Below are 17,730 nucleotides of genomic sequence, written 5' to 3' on the forward strand. Positions count from 1 at the left end.
TCACTCCCTTTTCTACATTTCCATCCACCCCAACCTGATGGTCTTGATGATCCAGGACCAATACTTCTCCATAAGTTCTCTCTTCATGTAATGCACTTCTCTCTCTAGTAGCTCATTTCATTGTGATGTCTCCGAAACAAATTTGTCTTTAAAACTAATTTGTTTTTGAATTCTTTTCTGTCTTGTGATGATGCTTCATCCACAGTTGCTATGAGTTGCTATTTAAACCTTACATTGCAATTTAGGTTTTCAATTATCTTTTTTTTCCAAACAGATAATAAACCTTTTAAGAGGGAAGCCTTGTTTCAATTTCTTTGTATCTCTCTTCGCATACAATTTTGGCATATTATCCAGTTGAAATAAGTGTGTATCATTTGGGCCTTAATTTTAGGATGTTGGCAGACTCTTGAAAGCCAGTGCCCACATCACTAGACTCTAAGCTCTAGGGGACATTTTGCTCAACCACTGCATTCTCAGACCATGGTAGATGGTAGTGTCTGACCTTGGAAGATAGTCGGGGTTGCCAGCTTTGGGGTATGTCTGCTAGTGAAACACTACCCCAGAAAACAGGCAGTCAAGTGTCCAGACTGTCCTGGAACAGTCCAAGTTCACACCTGTTGCCCCATCCTGCCTTCAGTCCCGCCTCAGTGTCAGTGTGGATGAGACTCAAACAACCCTCTCACCTTGGACTCTAAGGAACTTCAGGGTTGTTTCCCTTGTCGTTTCCAGTTCTCACTTTGCCTTCTTCTTCTCCCTTTTTGTTGTGGTTATTTCCCTGTCCACACTGTTGACTCCTTCCAGGGTCTTCCTTATGCCCTGTAGATCCGGCGATCTAGGTTCCCAGGTCTACTGGACTCAGTGATGCAGGAACAGGTTTAATAACTCAAGCATTGCTTTCTCACTGTTGCTCATAGGAGGAACTTCCATACTTCTTTTCTTTTCTGGAAATGAAATCTGTCTCTCACTGTTTTTTTTTTTTTTTTTTTTTTTTTTTGCTGGCTTCTGAGCATCATCACCAATAGGTTTTACCCACCCCCACCCCAGCAGTCTTACTCTGTAGCTGGCCTTGAATTACATTTTTCTCCTAAGAACTTGTATCACCAGTGTGTACCACAGCCAATTTTTGATTCTTATTTTCAATGTAATTGGATTTGAAGTCTTATATTTATAATAAAATTGGACAATGCTTAAGGTTTTAATGCATATTTGATTTTCTATATTTAAGGGTAGAAATAACTAAAAGTAATACAAGAAGCCAAAGGCAAATCTAGAAACGGCATACATGCACATGAAACTGCTCAAGAATTATCTAGGGAGGTTTGCAAATGAGGGAGATATTGTAGTGTTTCGCCTATAGAGAGAGGCCAGGTCTAACTTAGGCAGGTTAAGGTACAGACAGACGCAACAACCAAAGCGCCCCCAAAGGTGAGATTCTCATCTCTTGGAGGTAGTGTCATGAGAGAAGATGAAGAGAGCTCTCTAGGCGGTGCTCAGCTTGAACACCTCCAGAGTCCTCCAGGGGCTAAATTATCACGGGGGTGGGGGCTGGCCTGACAGACATGGCTAGTTTAAGGACTATCTGAAGTCTGAGAGTGTCCCCCCAAAATGGTGAAAACAAAAATGGCATAGATTGCCCAAAAGTCCTCTATGGGAAAGATCCTGGTATAGACAGCTGACCAGAGGGGATCTAGTCTCAGAAAAGCTGAAGGAGACAAACGAGGCACAGAGTGCCACCTGCCCATCCCCAGCCCTTGTCGTCTGTCGTAATCCCCTGGTGCCCCTAGGCCTCTACAGAAAGTAGTTTCTGCTGGGCAGTGGTGGCGCACGCCTTTAATCCCAGCACTCAAGAGGCAGAGCCAGGCGTATTTCTGTGACTTCCAGGCCAGCCTGGTCTACGGAGTGAGTTCCCAGGATAGCCAGGGCTGTTACACAGTGAAATGTTGTTTCAAAAAAAGTAATTTCCTCTTCCTGTCTCTATTGTAATCTCAATAACATATTTACCAATTGGTACAAAAAGTCTAGAATGTTTATTGGAATACTAGTTGGCATCCAAGCAGAGATCAGAGCAGAGCGTTATTATGATGAAAGCAGTCCCACTAATGGAGTCTGCGCAGACTTGCTTCAGTGAGTCTGGAGCTATTTGTGTTAAGCTTCATTTCAGAGAATAAACTGTGCAATCTCACCAGACACCGGAATTGGTTATGAATCCTATGTACTTCCATCCCCATGAGCAAAGTGAAGCCAGTATCTTGGGTAGCTTGGGAATCTTTCCATGGAGCCAAAACTGGATTGGTTACTGTCCTACGACTGTGACAAGACGCCATGACCACGACTGAGGCAACTTAAAAGAAAATGTTTCATTAGGCTTACGTTCCAGAGGGTTAGAGTCCACGATGGGTGGTAGGAACAGCAGAGAGTTCACGGCGCAACCTTAAGCAGAAGGCAGAGAAAGCACCCTGGAAATGGCACGGGCCCACCACCCCCACAAGCCCACCCCCAGTGACACACCATCTTCAACAAGACCACACCTCCTAATCCTTCCCAAACAGCCACCACCTGAAGACCAAGGATCCAAATGCCAGAGACTTGTGTGGAGCATCTCATTCAACTCCACAGTGGCTTTTCTCTGGCAAATCTAAAAAGAGCCAAAATGGACCACTGCCTTTCTTTGTCTCGTTTGCATCCATGACATTGGTTCAGGCAGCAGGATAATAAGAAGGACTTCCTGCTCCCCTTGCCTTCTCAGGGAAGGAATAGATGCCATTCACTCATCTACTATGGATAAGTCAGTGAGCTCCATCTGTGAAGGTAGAATTTAATGGTGGCTACTCCTTTTGGCTCATGGATAAAATACGTCTGGAAGCTGGAGAGAAGCTTGCTGGAAAACTACTGGTTTAATTTCCTAAGTCTGTCACAAGAGAGGACCACTCACTGGGTCACTTGAACAATAGGAATCTATGGGTTCTCTCTTCTGAAAGGGGGTGTTCTGAGATCAAGTGGAGGCTGGCTGGTTGCTTGTGAGAAGAGACTGTTTTAGTCAGCCTCCTGAGCCTTGGCTTGTAGATGCATCACCCAATCTCTGACTTCATCTCCACACAGTGTGCTCCCCATGTGCATGTCTGTGTCCAGCTTTCCTTTTCTATAAAGACATCAGTCATATTGGGCCCACCTTCCTGCAGTATGACCTCATTCTAATGAAGCATATTGGCAAAGACCCCATTTCCATATAAAGTCACCTTACAAGGCACAAGAGATTAGGGCTCTCCCATAGAAGTGTGGGCAGGAGGGGACCATGATTCAACTCTTAGCAAGTGTTCAGCCCAATGTTCTCTCACCACCACCCCCTGATTCACCAAAGGAGACCATGACAGTCCCAAAGCAAGCATGTGACCAGCTCCACTGATTCTGCAGCGCGCCGGTAGCCTGGCCACCACGCTTCTCTGTGGATTTTCACCAGGGGATTTCCTTTGGCTTCTGGGCTGTTGGCAGCCATGTGGGGCTCCGCCTGGACTTGTTTGTCTCTGATGAATGCTCACAGTCTAGGCCAGGCCTTTCTTTGCAGGCTGGAGTTGAAGACACCCATGGCCTGGAAGGGATGCCTTTTTACATAAGCGAGTAGTCACCTGTTCGTTTCCTGCCTAAGCTTCCTGTAGTTTATTTCTCATTCCTTCATTCTCATAGTGAGGACGATATTAGGTACAGATATAGGCTTCAATAAAGGTCAGATCTTCACAGCTTGATTTCTTTCCATCTGCCCGATTCCTGTGGTTGAAGTCCTAACCTTGTCTTTGTTTGTCTTCTCCCAGCTGGTTGCCATGGGAATGATTATAAGATGGAAAATTTCAACACTAACTTCAAAACACCCTGAGAGAGATGGAGAAAATGAGCAGAATAGAAATGTGCTCTTAGCTGAACACAAAGATCTGATAATTTTAAAAAAAAAAGTTGGAAGAAAGCTCAAAGCCACAGAAATGATATTAGTGTTTAAGTATATGTCAAATGGCTCCTGCTTATCTCACAGATACTATATATTAGAAACTGGCCTTGGGACTCAGAAAGCCAAGAATACTTGTGGGGAAGAAGTGTGTTCCCGGGGTCCTTTAGAGAAATTGAGTTTGTCCTAGAGACAGTTGGCTTGTTTCCTGGGTACCTTTACATTACTCAAGACATGCCTGACATCCTGAGAGAGTGGTGTCATTCACAATCTTGTCTCTAAAGCCCTAGGGTAGAGGAGGTACTGGTCTGTCTAGCACCGTGGTGACATTCTCTGTCTTTAGTGTTCAGAGGCAGGAAATATCACAGAGATCAAGATAGACTAGCTTTTGTTCTTTATTTTTCATTTAAAAAAATGATACAAATGAACTCACCCCCATACTATGTGGATGGCACAGAACTAGCATCCTGCTCAGCTTCTGGGCATCCAGGACTGAGGTGAAGTTATTGTTTGGCTTCCATTGATAGATGCCTTAACTGGTGCAGGCACTTAGGACAGCAGCATGTGTGTATGTGAGTGTCTCCGAAAGCAAAAATATAGCTCTCTCTTATAATTTAATTTTTCTTCATATCTTTTAGATCAAAATATATACCCTGGAAGAACAAGATGCCATATCTGTTAAGGTTGAGAAGCGTGTTGGCAGTCCAGCACACACGGCTTATCATCTCTTGTCCGACTTCACAATGAGACCTTTGTGGGACCCCCATTACATGTGAGAACAAACTTAAATGTTTTTTTCTTAGTCCAGCCTGACATTGTTTGAAGAATAACCTCAGTTATACTTCATCTCCACGGCCCAACGCATGATATATTGTTTCAGGAATTTAGAGAAGTTTTAGAGCTTGCTTTGTCCAAACTACTGCATCGGGTGATACTGACATGCACAACGTCATCATTACACCCATCTGTTTGTCGTCTGTATTGAGTTGGCACATGCGGCCCCACAGCTACTCCTGACAGCCCCGACACTCCTGACAAATTCAAAGCTGATGCTGTTCCTGTTTCTGAGCCGGGCCAAGGCTGCACTGACAGTCGTGTCAGGGCCTGCTCTGCAATCCAGCTTGGCCAGGCTCTGGAGCACACACTCCTTTTTCTTTACTACACGGCCTCATGGCTCTGGAGGAGGTATTCCGTGTCTTCCCAGAGATCTTTTCCTATGAAGCCACAAGTCTTGGTGAAAAGCTAGCAGTGAGTGCCAGAGAAAAACTCTGCCTGCTGCTCTCTCTTGACTCTCTCTTGATGACCTGATCATGCCCTGCTCCCATCTATCCACTTCTCTCCTGCCACTTTCTGTCTCAGCGTTCCTGAAGCTGTCTCTTCCATTCCAAATTTGCTGGAATATGATTGGTCATAACCATCTTCTGTAGGTCCCAATCTCCGTATTTAAACACTTTGGATAAAAAATGTGTGTTTGTGCATGTGTGTGTGTGTGTGTGTGTGTGAGGGGGTTGTGCACAGCATCGAACATGTACATATTTCTTTTACTTCTTCCTTTAAATAGTATAGCAACTATTCAACATGTCACTTACTTTGTATAAGTGGTCTAGAGATGTTTTAAAGCACACTGAAGGATATGCAAATGTTATCATGAAAATACTATGTCATTGTACATAAGGGACTTGAGAATCAAAAGTTTTGGTGTTACCACAGGTTAGGGATGACTATGGAGCTGTGAGCCTTGTCAACTACCCTGTAGTGACAGGTTCCATTCAGGCCTAGCCTCCAAAGCTACAGAACACTGCAGCATCTCAAAGACACCTCATCTTTCAACAAGGTATTCTAAACGTTTCTGCCACAATTCTGCTTGACTTGGCATTCCATTGAAATTGAACGTGAATGAATGGAGAAGCCAGTGAATTCATCTCAATTCAACCAACTTCTCTTGTATGTCTACTTAAGACTCAGGATCTGCATCAAGCGTTTGCATTTAACTCTCACAATAACCCCCTAGAAACTCCCCCAGATACTATTACCCACATTATACAGATGAAATAATAAAATGACTTGTCTAAGGTAGTATGGCCAGGAAGCAGCAGTCTGAAAATCAAAAGCAAATGGTTTGGCTTCAAAAGTTAGTGTTCTTCCCAGCATACTGCATCTCTTGAGCACCAGGACCGGCCTTATATCTCACTCATCTTCCGAATGATTTATTTGATCCCAGAAAAAGATAATTTTGTGAAAAGCTTATTGCCTTCCTCTGGAGTTTTGAGGGAGGTGACCTTGGGGCCAGACAGCTGATGTCTCTGCATGGCATGTAAAATTCCTCCTCCTGAACAAACAGCTCTATCCAAAGTCAGCCTTTAAGCAGGGGTGGGGACAGGGGGAGGGGAGCGATCATCACAACACGTGAATACAGATGCCACGAAGGAGAGCAGGCCAATAAATAAGGGAAGTGAATGGCTCATTCTAGCGGGCAGGGAGCATGTCTTTGAATACTGTTCTGTTCACACAGATCCTGTGAAGTCATAGACCAGGTGAGTGAGGATGACCTGATATATCACGTCACCTGTTCTGTGGCGAATGGAGACAAACCCAGAGACTTCGTAGTTCTTGTGTCACGAAGAAAGCCTCTCAACGATGAGTGAGTACATGCAGCTCCTGGGGTGTCCCAGCCCTGTCTGCCTGAGACTAGAAACAAAAGGCTCTGAAAACAACAAAGCCATCGTGGACATTTCTAGTCTTTTGTCATATTCATCCATGTATATCATCATACAGTTTTTCAAAATATGTGGATCTTTAGTTACTGTTTAAAAAATGCATCCATGCATTGTCAGATATGTGCAAAGGACCCACAAAGCACTCCAAAGCAGCCCCCTTCTGCTCTGTGTAGACTAAAATGAATATTTGAAAAGACTTCGAGACCTCTAGCTGTCAGTAAACTCAGCAAGAGGAATGAAAACATCAGAAATTGACTTAGAATTCACAAAGGCCGTTCTGTGTTAGCCATCCAAACTGGCGTACTGTGTGCTGGGGCCACGGGCCAGAGTTTGAACATCGCCTTCCCACGCACACTGGACCACACAGAACCTGGAATTGAAAGAGCCATGTCCCAAGTAACTCCCTACACGTGTGGGCTAATGTACATACGTGTTCACTGTAGCATCGTCTATCATGTCAAAGGATATGGCAAACAAATTTATGTCTATCTGACAAATTAGGATAAATGCAAAATGCAGAGCGGCGAGCCACCTCCAAGGAGGGGAAAGTGGTTACGGGGGGAACAAATAATATAAAAACCTATCTCTAAATATTTATTGTTAGGTGGAAAATCAAGTTGTGGGCTGTATTTGCAAAGTGACTGTATTTGTATAAAAACCTATATGTGTGTTTGCTAACGCTGCTTGGAACAGGAATAAAATCTAGAGAGTGTGTATGAAAGGTGAGAATAGTCACTCATGTGACAGGAAACAGGATTACAGCTAGAGTAGACTGGAGGCCACTTTTATTTTGTAGTCAATTGCATTCTTTATTGTTTGAATATTGGTTTTCTTAATTGAAAAATGCCAGGAAACTGAAATCATAACCCTTTAGGGCACACTAAAACTTCAGTGTTTCCAGGCTTGTGCCTTGTGAAGTTACCTTATTCCCTGCATTTGAAGGTCACTATAGAGAAGGTTTTTGTTGGTTGGTTGGTTTGTTAACCTGAACTATTCATCCAGAGGGGTCTCGTTTTCAGAGCTCACTCCAGCCAAGACAATGACCTTGCCTCATGGGGTGGGGATGGTCAGTGTTGGAGAACTTGTCTAGCATGCAGTAAGCCCTGAATTTAACCCCTAGAACCACAAAACCAAATTCATAAATGCCAGTATAAATTTGTTGAGAAATTTACTGTCTAGCAACTATTCTGACATGGAGTGAGAACATGTGCTGGTTTTTAAATTCGGGTGCTTGCTACTGTGCGAGAAAGGTCACAAGACCTGACAAAACCCAGTGTCAGAGCTTTATTGCGGGGGGGGGGGGGGGGGGGGGGGGGGGGGGGAGGGGGGGGAGGCAGAAGAGAGTGACCAGGCCTGTGAAAGACACACACGAGCAGGGAGAGAGGGGGCGGGGAGGAGGAGGAGAGAGCAGAAGAGGGGGAGGAGTCTGTGACCAGCTTTTTAAGGATTCCCCTGCACATGAGGGGGAGGAGTCTGTGACCAGCTTTTTAAGGATTCCCCTGCACATGCGCAGGTGGGCTTAGGGAGTTATGCCACACACGCGCAGATTGTGTGAACGCACGGATGACGTAAGATGTGAGGCCCCTTACTTAGCTACCGAACTGTGCGCGTGAGGCCATATAGCCGGAGGAGTGGCAGAAGCCTAACAACATGTGCTCTCACGTTTCAGTAACACTTACACTGTAGCAGTGAAGTCGGTTTCTCTGTCGTCCGTCCCGCCATATCCACAGTACATCAGAAGCGAGGTCATATGTGCTGGGTTCCTCATCCAGGCTGTGGACAGCAGTTCATGCACCGTATGTTTGTTGAAATATTTGTACCTTAAGTCATTCTCACAGGTACGGGAAAACCTCTTCATTCCCCCCAGATCTCCTAATTAATCATAGTCTTGTAACGTGTGTCCTCACTAAAAAAGACCCCTTTGGTCCCTCTTTCCGGAGCCATTCACCAACAGTTGCAGTCTCTTGCGTGAAAACTCTTAAGTCAATAAAAACTCACCATGCTGTATTTTCTCTTTGACACAGGTAGCGTACCTGAACCAGATGTCAGACAGCATCCTCCCTTACTTTGCTGGCAATATTGGTGGCTGGTCAAAATCCATTGAGGAAGCTGCCGCCGCTTGTATAAAATTCATAGAGAATGCTGCTCATGATGGACTTAAAAGTGTGTTATAAATGGTCAGCTCTCCATTACCTGTAATTTAATTTCCCAGGCTTAATTCCAAGTGTCCTTCGCCCTTTCAAAGCCGAGGCAAGCTTTGGGGCCATACAATGATTTAATGGCAGCCTAAGCAAGATGCAGTTAAGAAGATATTAAAAACCAGCGTGTGTTCTGGTGATTTGGATTCAAACTACAAGACCTCTAAAACCCCATTGTACAGACATTGGGAAACTGCCTGGACGCAATATTGCATGATCTATAAAATGTCACAAAGTTAGTGAAAACTCTCACGGACATCTCCAGATTACAGAAATCCAGTGTGTATTCTGCAATGACAGGTTTATAAAATGTGAACCGATGGCAGGCTTCAAGCTGACGGGTGTTTAATATCGTTCCATGGGCAGCAGATGTCTCTGTCAGGGGTCTCTGGGAAGATGTATTCCATGTTTTAGAACTTTAAATTAGGAGGCATTAAAACATAATGGAATTCAATCAATTCTGGTAATAGGAACTACTTTACTCTTGTCATTTTATATATATTCCAGGTAGATGGCCAATTTAGGACCTATTTCTCTCTATATGCACACCAAGCACCTGTAAAGTGTGATATTACAAGGAGAATATTGACTGAGCTCTTCTTTATAGCTATCCCATTAGTACTCTATCCCCTAGACTTCAACATTTACCATTCTACACTGTGATGGGTCTTAACCCATAAGACAAAACAGAATGTGTCCGGCCAGCCCCCTTCAAAGGATGGCTTTTCCAAATTGAAGATCTTCTTTAGAGTTGAGAGCAAGCGACAGGCTCAGGCCATCCTGCTGTGAGCTCACCAGGTCTCTGCCTCCTCCCACTACCCCCCTTGCATAGTCTAGGGCTGGTTACAACTATGTTTACTTATCTGTTTCAAGTTTTCCTGCAGGTGAGCTTTAGACTGCATTCTAATTCTATAAATTACTATTTATGTATCAAAAGAGTCAATAGGTGGAATAGAACATTCTAGAACTAAAAAGACTTGTGGAACTATTTTACATTCTAAAGGGTAACAGAATTAGTGATGAAGGGCTTATATTACACTACAATTTAGTGTGTGAAGATTTCAGACTTCCGAAATGAAGACGCTTCCAAATGCTATATGCACAGGGTTGGTCTTTGATTTCAGTTCTTGAAATTTTTCCTGAACAGAAATGGAAATATTGTATCTTGAGCTGACTCACATTGAGTCATAGAGATGCTGTCTGCTCCTGTTTGCAGGGTCCACCTTACACAGGAGGGACAGTAACTACACAGAACACTCTCACCTAGTCTAGGTTTTTCCCGTACCACATACTTATGATGAGGTTTGGTTGATAAGTTAGAGAATTGCAACCACCTTAATAAAATAGAACCATCATAGCAATATGCTAGAATAAAAACTGTGAATACGAGCTCCCTCTCAAAATGCCTTGCCATGCTGAGCTGACCTTTCTCACCTCTTCCCGAGATGGGAAGAGAGGACACAGTGTCTACAGGTACAGAGAAGCTAAGCAGAGGTGAACTCTGCAGACACCGAGACACCACATTAGCTGCTTTGGCCTTCTGTCTTGAACGCAAGCACTGTAGTATTGTGACAAGGAATGCTGAGTGTCTCACAGACAGGAAAACACTGTAGATTCACTGGATGGGAAGATGATGGTTCATTCTCCTGGCAGGACTAATTTTAACACACTACACAGAATGTTGCATAATACTGCTTACAAATTGCTTAATTCTAGAATTTTCCATTGACTATTTCCAATGGTTGACGGAGTGACAACCAGGCACACTGGGTTGGCTGGGTGACATGGGCATAGACCATACTCAACAGCATCTTCTGATATGATAGTCATTAGCCTCACAAATGCCTTAACATTAAATGAATTTAAAGCAGTTCTTCAGCCACGCCAGCCCCTTTCACGTACTGCTGGTCACCCAAAGTTGGTGACTGCTGAAATGGGAGGTATGGACATGAAACATGTCCATCTTCAAGATCTGTTCAGTTTGTCTCAGTCTTACGACGCAGGCAGGCCCTGCTGTTTTCCCAATTTCACCCAATCTGTCAAAGAATTCCATCTTCCTAAAGGTTTGGTTCTGTGCTTCTGAGCAGAGATGTAGAGCCATCTAGCTGGCTGTTTCAGGATCATTCAGCCCATCCTATATTGAAGTGTTCATTTTTAGGATGCCTTGTCTTTATAGACTTTGAAAGGACATGATACAGGAAAAGACAGCAGCATGCTGGTGTCTTCTTAGGCTATTCCAAAACTAAACCTACTGTCCAAAACAATGCTACAATGCATCTGAGTTGTGAAGCACAATATCCCTTGGGTTTGCATTGTCTTAAAAACCTTCTTATGACATCTTATTTATTTGTTTTATGTGTGTTCATCTGATTGGTGGGGGTGGGCACATGCCATTGCACCTGGGTGAAGGTCAGAACAACCTGGGGGCGTCAGTTCTCTCCTTCCACCATGTGAGCCCCAGGGCTTGAAATGAAATCATCAGGTTTAGGGGTAAGCCCCTTGACCTAATGAGCTATCTCTGTGGGCCATGCATTTCCTCTTTATTATAGGAAGATGTCTGCCCCTTCTGCCATTCATTCTACTGAGATCTTTTCTGCTAGGCATTCTATGCTCTGTGGTTTCTGCAAGGAACTGGAATGTGCTTTTTATAGCATAAATAAAATGAATAAATAATATGCAATGTTGGACGGTCCACTATCTGGGAAAATAAAGCAGGCAAGGGAGATGAGCTGGGAGGATGGATTTTAGGGTGACTAGAGATACTTGAGCATAAACCAGACACACAGAGAGAGTGACACAAAGATCTGTTGCTGTAGGGGAGACCCCACCAAAGGGTCGTCAGCTCCCAAGGACAATGCTTCTGCCTCATTCTAGGAAAAGCAGAGAACCAAGTGAGTCTGTCTCGAAGTGACAGATAATTAAAAACAGCTGAATCTCAGACATTTCTCTCCCCTCTAGTGCCAGGCTCTAAGCAAATGTGGATGTTCTAAGGTAAGCCGTCGATGGGTTCAGCAGATGTCAGCTGGCCAGGGGATGAGGACAGGAAGTTGTACTTCGGATGGGGAGGCTCTCATCAGGTCCTATCCCTAACTATAGATAGGGATATTGGTACATGACAGTTACTCAGGGAGAGAGCATCGTTCTTGGTTTTTTTGCAGAGGGTGGGGGAGGGGGTGGCTACTGGCAAGTTGCCCATGTTCCACGTCCCATACCCTTGCACATATGGGCAGCACTAATTGGACTTAATGGGTTATTTAAATTAAACAAACAAAAAAGGCCAGGAAGCTGGGAGTGATATTGGGAGGGCTCAGGAGGAACTGGTTGGGGAAGATGGAGAGGTTGGATCTTATCACATCTTATTGTATAATGTATGAAATTCTCAAAGAATACATTAAAAAATAAAGTTTTCAAGCTCAAAAAAGGAAGTCACTTAAATGCAGACTTCACTAGAAACATGCTGCGTTTACATAATTAGAGAAACACTACAGAAGATCACTGACTAGTCATTATTATTCAGACAGAAATATTAACAATTGAACAAGCATTTAGTCTTTCATTCTTATGTATCAAATTCATGCTTCAATGTCACTGTCCTGTCTTGATTCCTCTTAATAAAGCCCATAAATGCATGATTTAAAAAGAGAGGAGAATATGGTCGGTTTTCCTTTTGAGCATTGTGGTATTTTTATAGAACATTAGAGATTTTGTAGCCTTTTTATGGTGTTTTCCAGTGCTCCTAATAAGACCAAGAGGTTTCTTATTTAAAAAGAAACCTCATTTCTGTTTAGTCTGCCTGGCTTTGATACATCTGAGCTGCTGTGTGCATCTCCTTCTCTTTCACCTCTGCCGTAGGAAAAAAATCTAGAGGAAGAAAGGAGAAAATGGGTCAGATCGTGAGCTCCCCGGCACTCCAACCCCTGTCGGAAATGACAACCGATTTTAATACAATTAAAACCAATCGGAATACGTTTGCAATACAGCATCACATCACTCTCTTCTATTTCCAAGCTGCTCACGGTGCAGGTGAAGTGTCAGGACATCTGCCATGGTTGGGGTTTGTTGGAGTTGAGTATATAGAGAGGTATTTATATAGCGTAAATATAGGTGATCTCCGGGGAGTGAATACGAGGGTCTCCCATGGAATCTAACCAGATGAGGAGAGGAGAAAATACAGTCAAGAGGGGTGATTTTGTTTTTTCTTCAGAAACAGCCTAACAAATTTTTACTGCCATAGTTTAAGGGATAGTTTTGAAAATATGTATTAAAAAGATATATGTAAAGGAGTATGTTTCACAGCTTGGCATAAATTATTAAAGCAAGAAATATTAAATCCATTCATAGACTACTTCTTCCATTTGAGAATACCTGGAACCTTAGCTCTCTCAGGGCCTCACTCTTGCTGGCTCTGAGTGTGTCAGACTCGGAGACATCTATATCCTGGTTCTCAGTCACAAGTCAAGATGACCCCTGTATGGCTTCAGGTCAACCGCTAGCTCACAGGCAGAGGCCAGCGGGAGGGACGCGCTCTTCTGCTGCTGACCACAGGACCTGGTCAGAAAGTTCAGGTTCAGAGTCTCTCAGGTTCTAGGTCTGTTCTAGGTCTCAGTCAGTCTCTTAACACCCCGCCCCCATGTCTGAAGTCTGAAGCATCCACTTCAGAACACCTTGTTATTCTCTTTTTTTCCCCAGTTTTTCAAGACAAGGTTTCTCTGTGTAGCTTTGCGCCTTTCTGGAACTCACTCTGTAGACCAGGCTGGCCTTGGACTCACAGAGATCCACCTGCCTCCCGGCTTAGAGTCTCTGGGAGATCCTTGTATTCACTCCTGGGAAATTACCTCTCTTTTCTCTCAGCTTCTCCAACAAAACCCAGCTGTGGTAGGACTATCCCGATTGGTCCCCGCCAGTGTGAGCAGCCGGGAACTGAAACTCATGTCACTTCAGAGTTCTCATCACTGATACCAAAAGGCACTGGGGGCTTCGACACCACTCTCAAGGTGTTCCTGAAGGCACACTGCCTCAAATGTCTGCCTCCTGCACCGCCTAGAGCATGGACCTTAGAGACAGCCCTCTGAGAAGGCACAAGCCCCGAATGAAGCAGCTGTTCTCATATCTACGCCCCTCCCACCTCTGCTCCCTTCCCATCATTAGGGCTGGAATCTCTCCACCATCAGCCACCAGCAATTTCTCTTGCCTTCTAAAGTGTCTCCCGCTTTCTTCTACTCACTGGCAAAGGCCTCTCTTAAGCCTTTCCTTTCCATTAGACCTTGTAATAGTAGGGGCCTGACCGGCTTCGTCCTTGGTCTCTATTCCTCCGTCAGTCCACCTGGCTCTGGTTTTCAGTGCCGTCTGTTCATCTGTAAATCCCCCCCCCCCTGCTTCTGCATCTCCTCTTAGCCTGTACTGACGCTAACAGCTAACTACATGCTTAAAGTTTCACTAAGACGCTGTCATTTCAAAGCCAGCATCTCTAAAACACTCTGTAGCAGGCTTTCTTTCGGGCCACCAACCAGCTCTCCAGTCATGACACAGAGACTTACTAGTTATGAGTGCTCTGCCTTATCTTAGCCTTGTTTCTTGCTAGTTCTTGTAAACTTAGCCTGTTTCTCTTCATCTGCGTTTTGCCTCAGGGTCTTTTACCTTTCTTTCCTTCTGTATGTCCTACTCTGTGTCTAACTGGCTGGTGCCTGCCTCTCTTTCTCCCTTATTCTCTTCTCTTGAGCCTAGATTCCTCCTCCTATTTATTCTCTCTGCCCGCCAGCCCTGCCTGTCCCTCCTCTGCCTAGCTATTGGCCATTCAGCTTTTTATTAGACCAATCAGGTGCCTTAGGCAGGCAAGGTGAAACAGCAGCACATCTTTACATAGTTAAACAATGCAGCATGAAGAAATGCAACACATCTTTGCATAGTTAAAGTAATATTCCACATCAACACTCAATCTGCTTCCTGTCCACATTAAATCGCCTCCCTCCCACCCCATCCCCTCAGCAAATCTGATTAATTCTGTGTTAAAAATAGTATCAGGACCTGACTACTGTAAATCAACTTCAGCACACCAACTCACACCACCATCTGCTCCCATCTGGACACCACTCATCTTCCTGCCTCTTTTCTTCCTCTCTCCTTCCCTCTCCTCTCAGTCCAGACTCTGCTCATGCCACATCCCTTGTGATGAGCAATGTTGCATGTCATAGGAAAGGCCAGCGTCTCCTGAGGGCCTGTGTGGCACTTTAGATAACTTTCCAGAAATGTTCACTCTCTCCTTGCATCCCCACCTCCATGGACTGATGTACTCATCACCTGTCTCCGGGCTTAGCCACGTAATTCCGCCACAGAACGTTAGTAGACATGCTGCAGCTGGAAGGCTGTTCTTGGAAATGGTCTTGCCCTCTGGCATCTTTGCCACTATCTGGAGACGCACATATCGGGGTTGGCTGCTGGTTTGGACAAAGGAAGAGAGACATACACACTAGAGTAGCTTTAAGTGAGGCCAGCTTAAGCCAGCTGACTCCCAACCAAATGGCTAAGGGATGCAGACCCTCCCACGTGAGATTCCTAGCCAAGACCTCGGATGCACATTACTGCATGCTTCTGAGCATCTGTGGTTCCTCGGCAGACGCCGGTGGGTCCAGCTTAGAAGACAGCACTCCTACTCACTATCCGGCCTTCCCCAGCTAGCCGACCCCTCACGCTTTTCCAATCCCACTGATCTCTTTGCTGCTCACCAGCCATCAGGCTCGCTCCCACCTCAGTGAGGTCTATTCTCACCCCGAGGAGACCCCAGGCTCACTGTCTCGTTTTTTCCCTGATCTTCATGTAAAATATACCTATCCTCACCCCTAAGACCTCCCATTTCTAGGTTTCCTGCTCACTGGTTACCATTGCCTAACTTACACACTTTTAGTCATTTTTTTTCTTTCATTCCCAATTCAAAGGTAAGCTTTACAAAAGCCAGGATTTCTATTTTGTTCATTGTTATATCCCCAGTACTTGTTTGTGTACGTACTAAGCTTTCAGTGGATTGTCTGAGTTAAAATAGCCCTCTCCCCAGCATCCTCATTTTACTGTTAAAGCCTGAAAATTTCAAGTATATTTGTATCCCTTCTCTTCACAAAAACAGTATGAGGGAAGAATTTTATCCTACGTTCATTGGAACACTTCTCTGTTTATACACTGTCGTGGTCTGAATGTGAAATGTACCTCGAGGCTCAGCTAGGGGAGGGCCTTGGGGTGGGGCACAGCTGGAGGAGGTGGATCTCTGGGGGGTGGATCTTAAGGTTTCTTGGCTCAACCCCACTTCTTAGGCTGTCCGCTTCTGATTGCATATCCTGCCTCTCGCTCTGACCACCATGCCTTGCCTGCAGAATAGATTGCGTCCTCTCAAATGGTGAGCCCAAATAAACAGTCTCCCAGAGGCGGCTTCTAGTCAGGATCAGCACTGAGAAGAGCAGCTGACACACGTCCTTTAGGGTAAAGGACAGACGTCTGTGTTACGCCTTCGCTTTACTCGGAGCGGTATTCATTCCAGTTTATGCACTTACACCACCAGTGTGGCTTCTTATCCACTTGATTCCAAGTATTTATGTGTGTGTGTGGGGGGGGGGGGTCCATGTGCTATGGTGCACATACAAAGCAGAAGGTAGCCCTCAGAAGTTGGTTCTCCTCTCCCACCATGCGGCTCTCACGCAGCCCCCAGGAGGGCTCTTACCTCTCTTTTTGCATTGGTTTGCACTCCATTCCTCAGGCCCTCACTTCTGCTCAAAGGGCAACACTGAAGTGTTTGACAGAGGAGCTTCGGGTGATGTGTCTCATTTTATTTGCTCTTGTTCTTTACATTCAATCTCAATGGGAGAGAGTTTAGACTGAAAACGACATTTCTTCCCACATCACAGATGTCAGACGCTGTCTCCTGGCTTTCATTGTTACTATGATGTGTTTCATCTCTAATACTTCAAATTTTTCTCCTTTTTGTTGAAAATATTCTTTTTCTCACATATTCCCATTATTTTCCCTCCCCTCTACTCTTCCCAGTTTCTCCCTCCTCTCCTCCCATCCAGATCTATCTGCCTTCTGTCTCTCACTAGAAAACAAACAGGCTTCTAAGGAATTATAATATGACAGGACAAATACTAGCACATTGGAATAGGGCAAAACAAACAGAAGGAAAAGAGCCCAAGAAAAGGCACAAGAAACAGAGATGCAGAGACTCACTTGTTTACACACTCAGGAATCCCATAAAAACACTAAACTAGAAGTCATAATACATACACAAATAGCTGGGCGGTGGTGGCGCACGCCTTTAATCCCAGCGCTTAGGAAGAAAAGGCAGCAGATCTCTGTGAGTTCAAGGATAGCCTCGTCTACAGAGTAAGTTCCAGGAGAGCCAGAACTGTTACACAGAGAAACCCTGTCTCAAAAACCCAACAAAGATACACACACACACACACACACACACACACACAAATATGTATTATGTACAAATATATACTGCCACAATATATACACAAACATATTATGCGCTGAGTTTAGATCTCCACTACCCTGTAAAAGTCAGGCAGGGCGACTTTCCTAATCCAACTTCACTCTCCAGTCCCACTGACTAATGCACATGGCTGCGTTTATTCCTAGACATAAGCCCAGTGCCTGAGGACAAGCAGAGCTCCCATACTGGGTAGACAAAGTCAATGCCAACCTTCTCTGGCATTCCCAGTTCAAGGAACAGCCAATCACGCTGGTCGCCCATCACTCCCGCCTCCAGGACACTCCTTGTAGCACCTGCGCACTTTTAAAATGCTGCCTTCAGCACCTGTGATTTCTTTTGACCGCCTTCACTCCCCGACGGATTAAACCATTCCCCTACACCGAGGGCTCTAAGGAAGGCAAA

At 44.7% G+C, this 17,730-nt stretch overlaps 1 protein-coding gene across 1 annotated transcript in view; it reads left to right on the forward strand.

Annotated features, from left to right (window-relative positions):
- Acot12 (acyl-CoA thioesterase 12) overlaps positions 1 to 9,307 on the forward strand; it is a 41,615-nt gene extending 32,308 nt beyond the window's left edge. The window contains exons 12-15 of the mRNA XM_015998979.3: positions 4,573 to 4,706; positions 6,447 to 6,575; positions 8,321 to 8,447; positions 8,676 to 9,307. Of these exons, the coding sequence (XP_015854465.1) occupies positions 4,573 to 4,706; positions 6,447 to 6,575; positions 8,321 to 8,447; positions 8,676 to 8,825 (540 nt within the window). The 3' untranslated portion in view covers positions 8,826 to 9,307. The remainder of the gene's footprint in view (positions 1 to 4,572; positions 4,707 to 6,446; positions 6,576 to 8,320; positions 8,448 to 8,675) is intronic.
- Positions 9,308 to 17,730: the final 8,423 nt, after the last annotated feature.

The sequence above is a fragment of the Peromyscus maniculatus genome, chromosome 15 (assembly GCF_049852395.1).
Source record: "Peromyscus maniculatus bairdii isolate BWxNUB_F1_BW_parent chromosome 15, HU_Pman_BW_mat_3.1, whole genome shotgun sequence".
Lineage (NCBI taxonomy): Eukaryota > Metazoa > Chordata > Mammalia > Rodentia > Cricetidae > Peromyscus > Peromyscus maniculatus.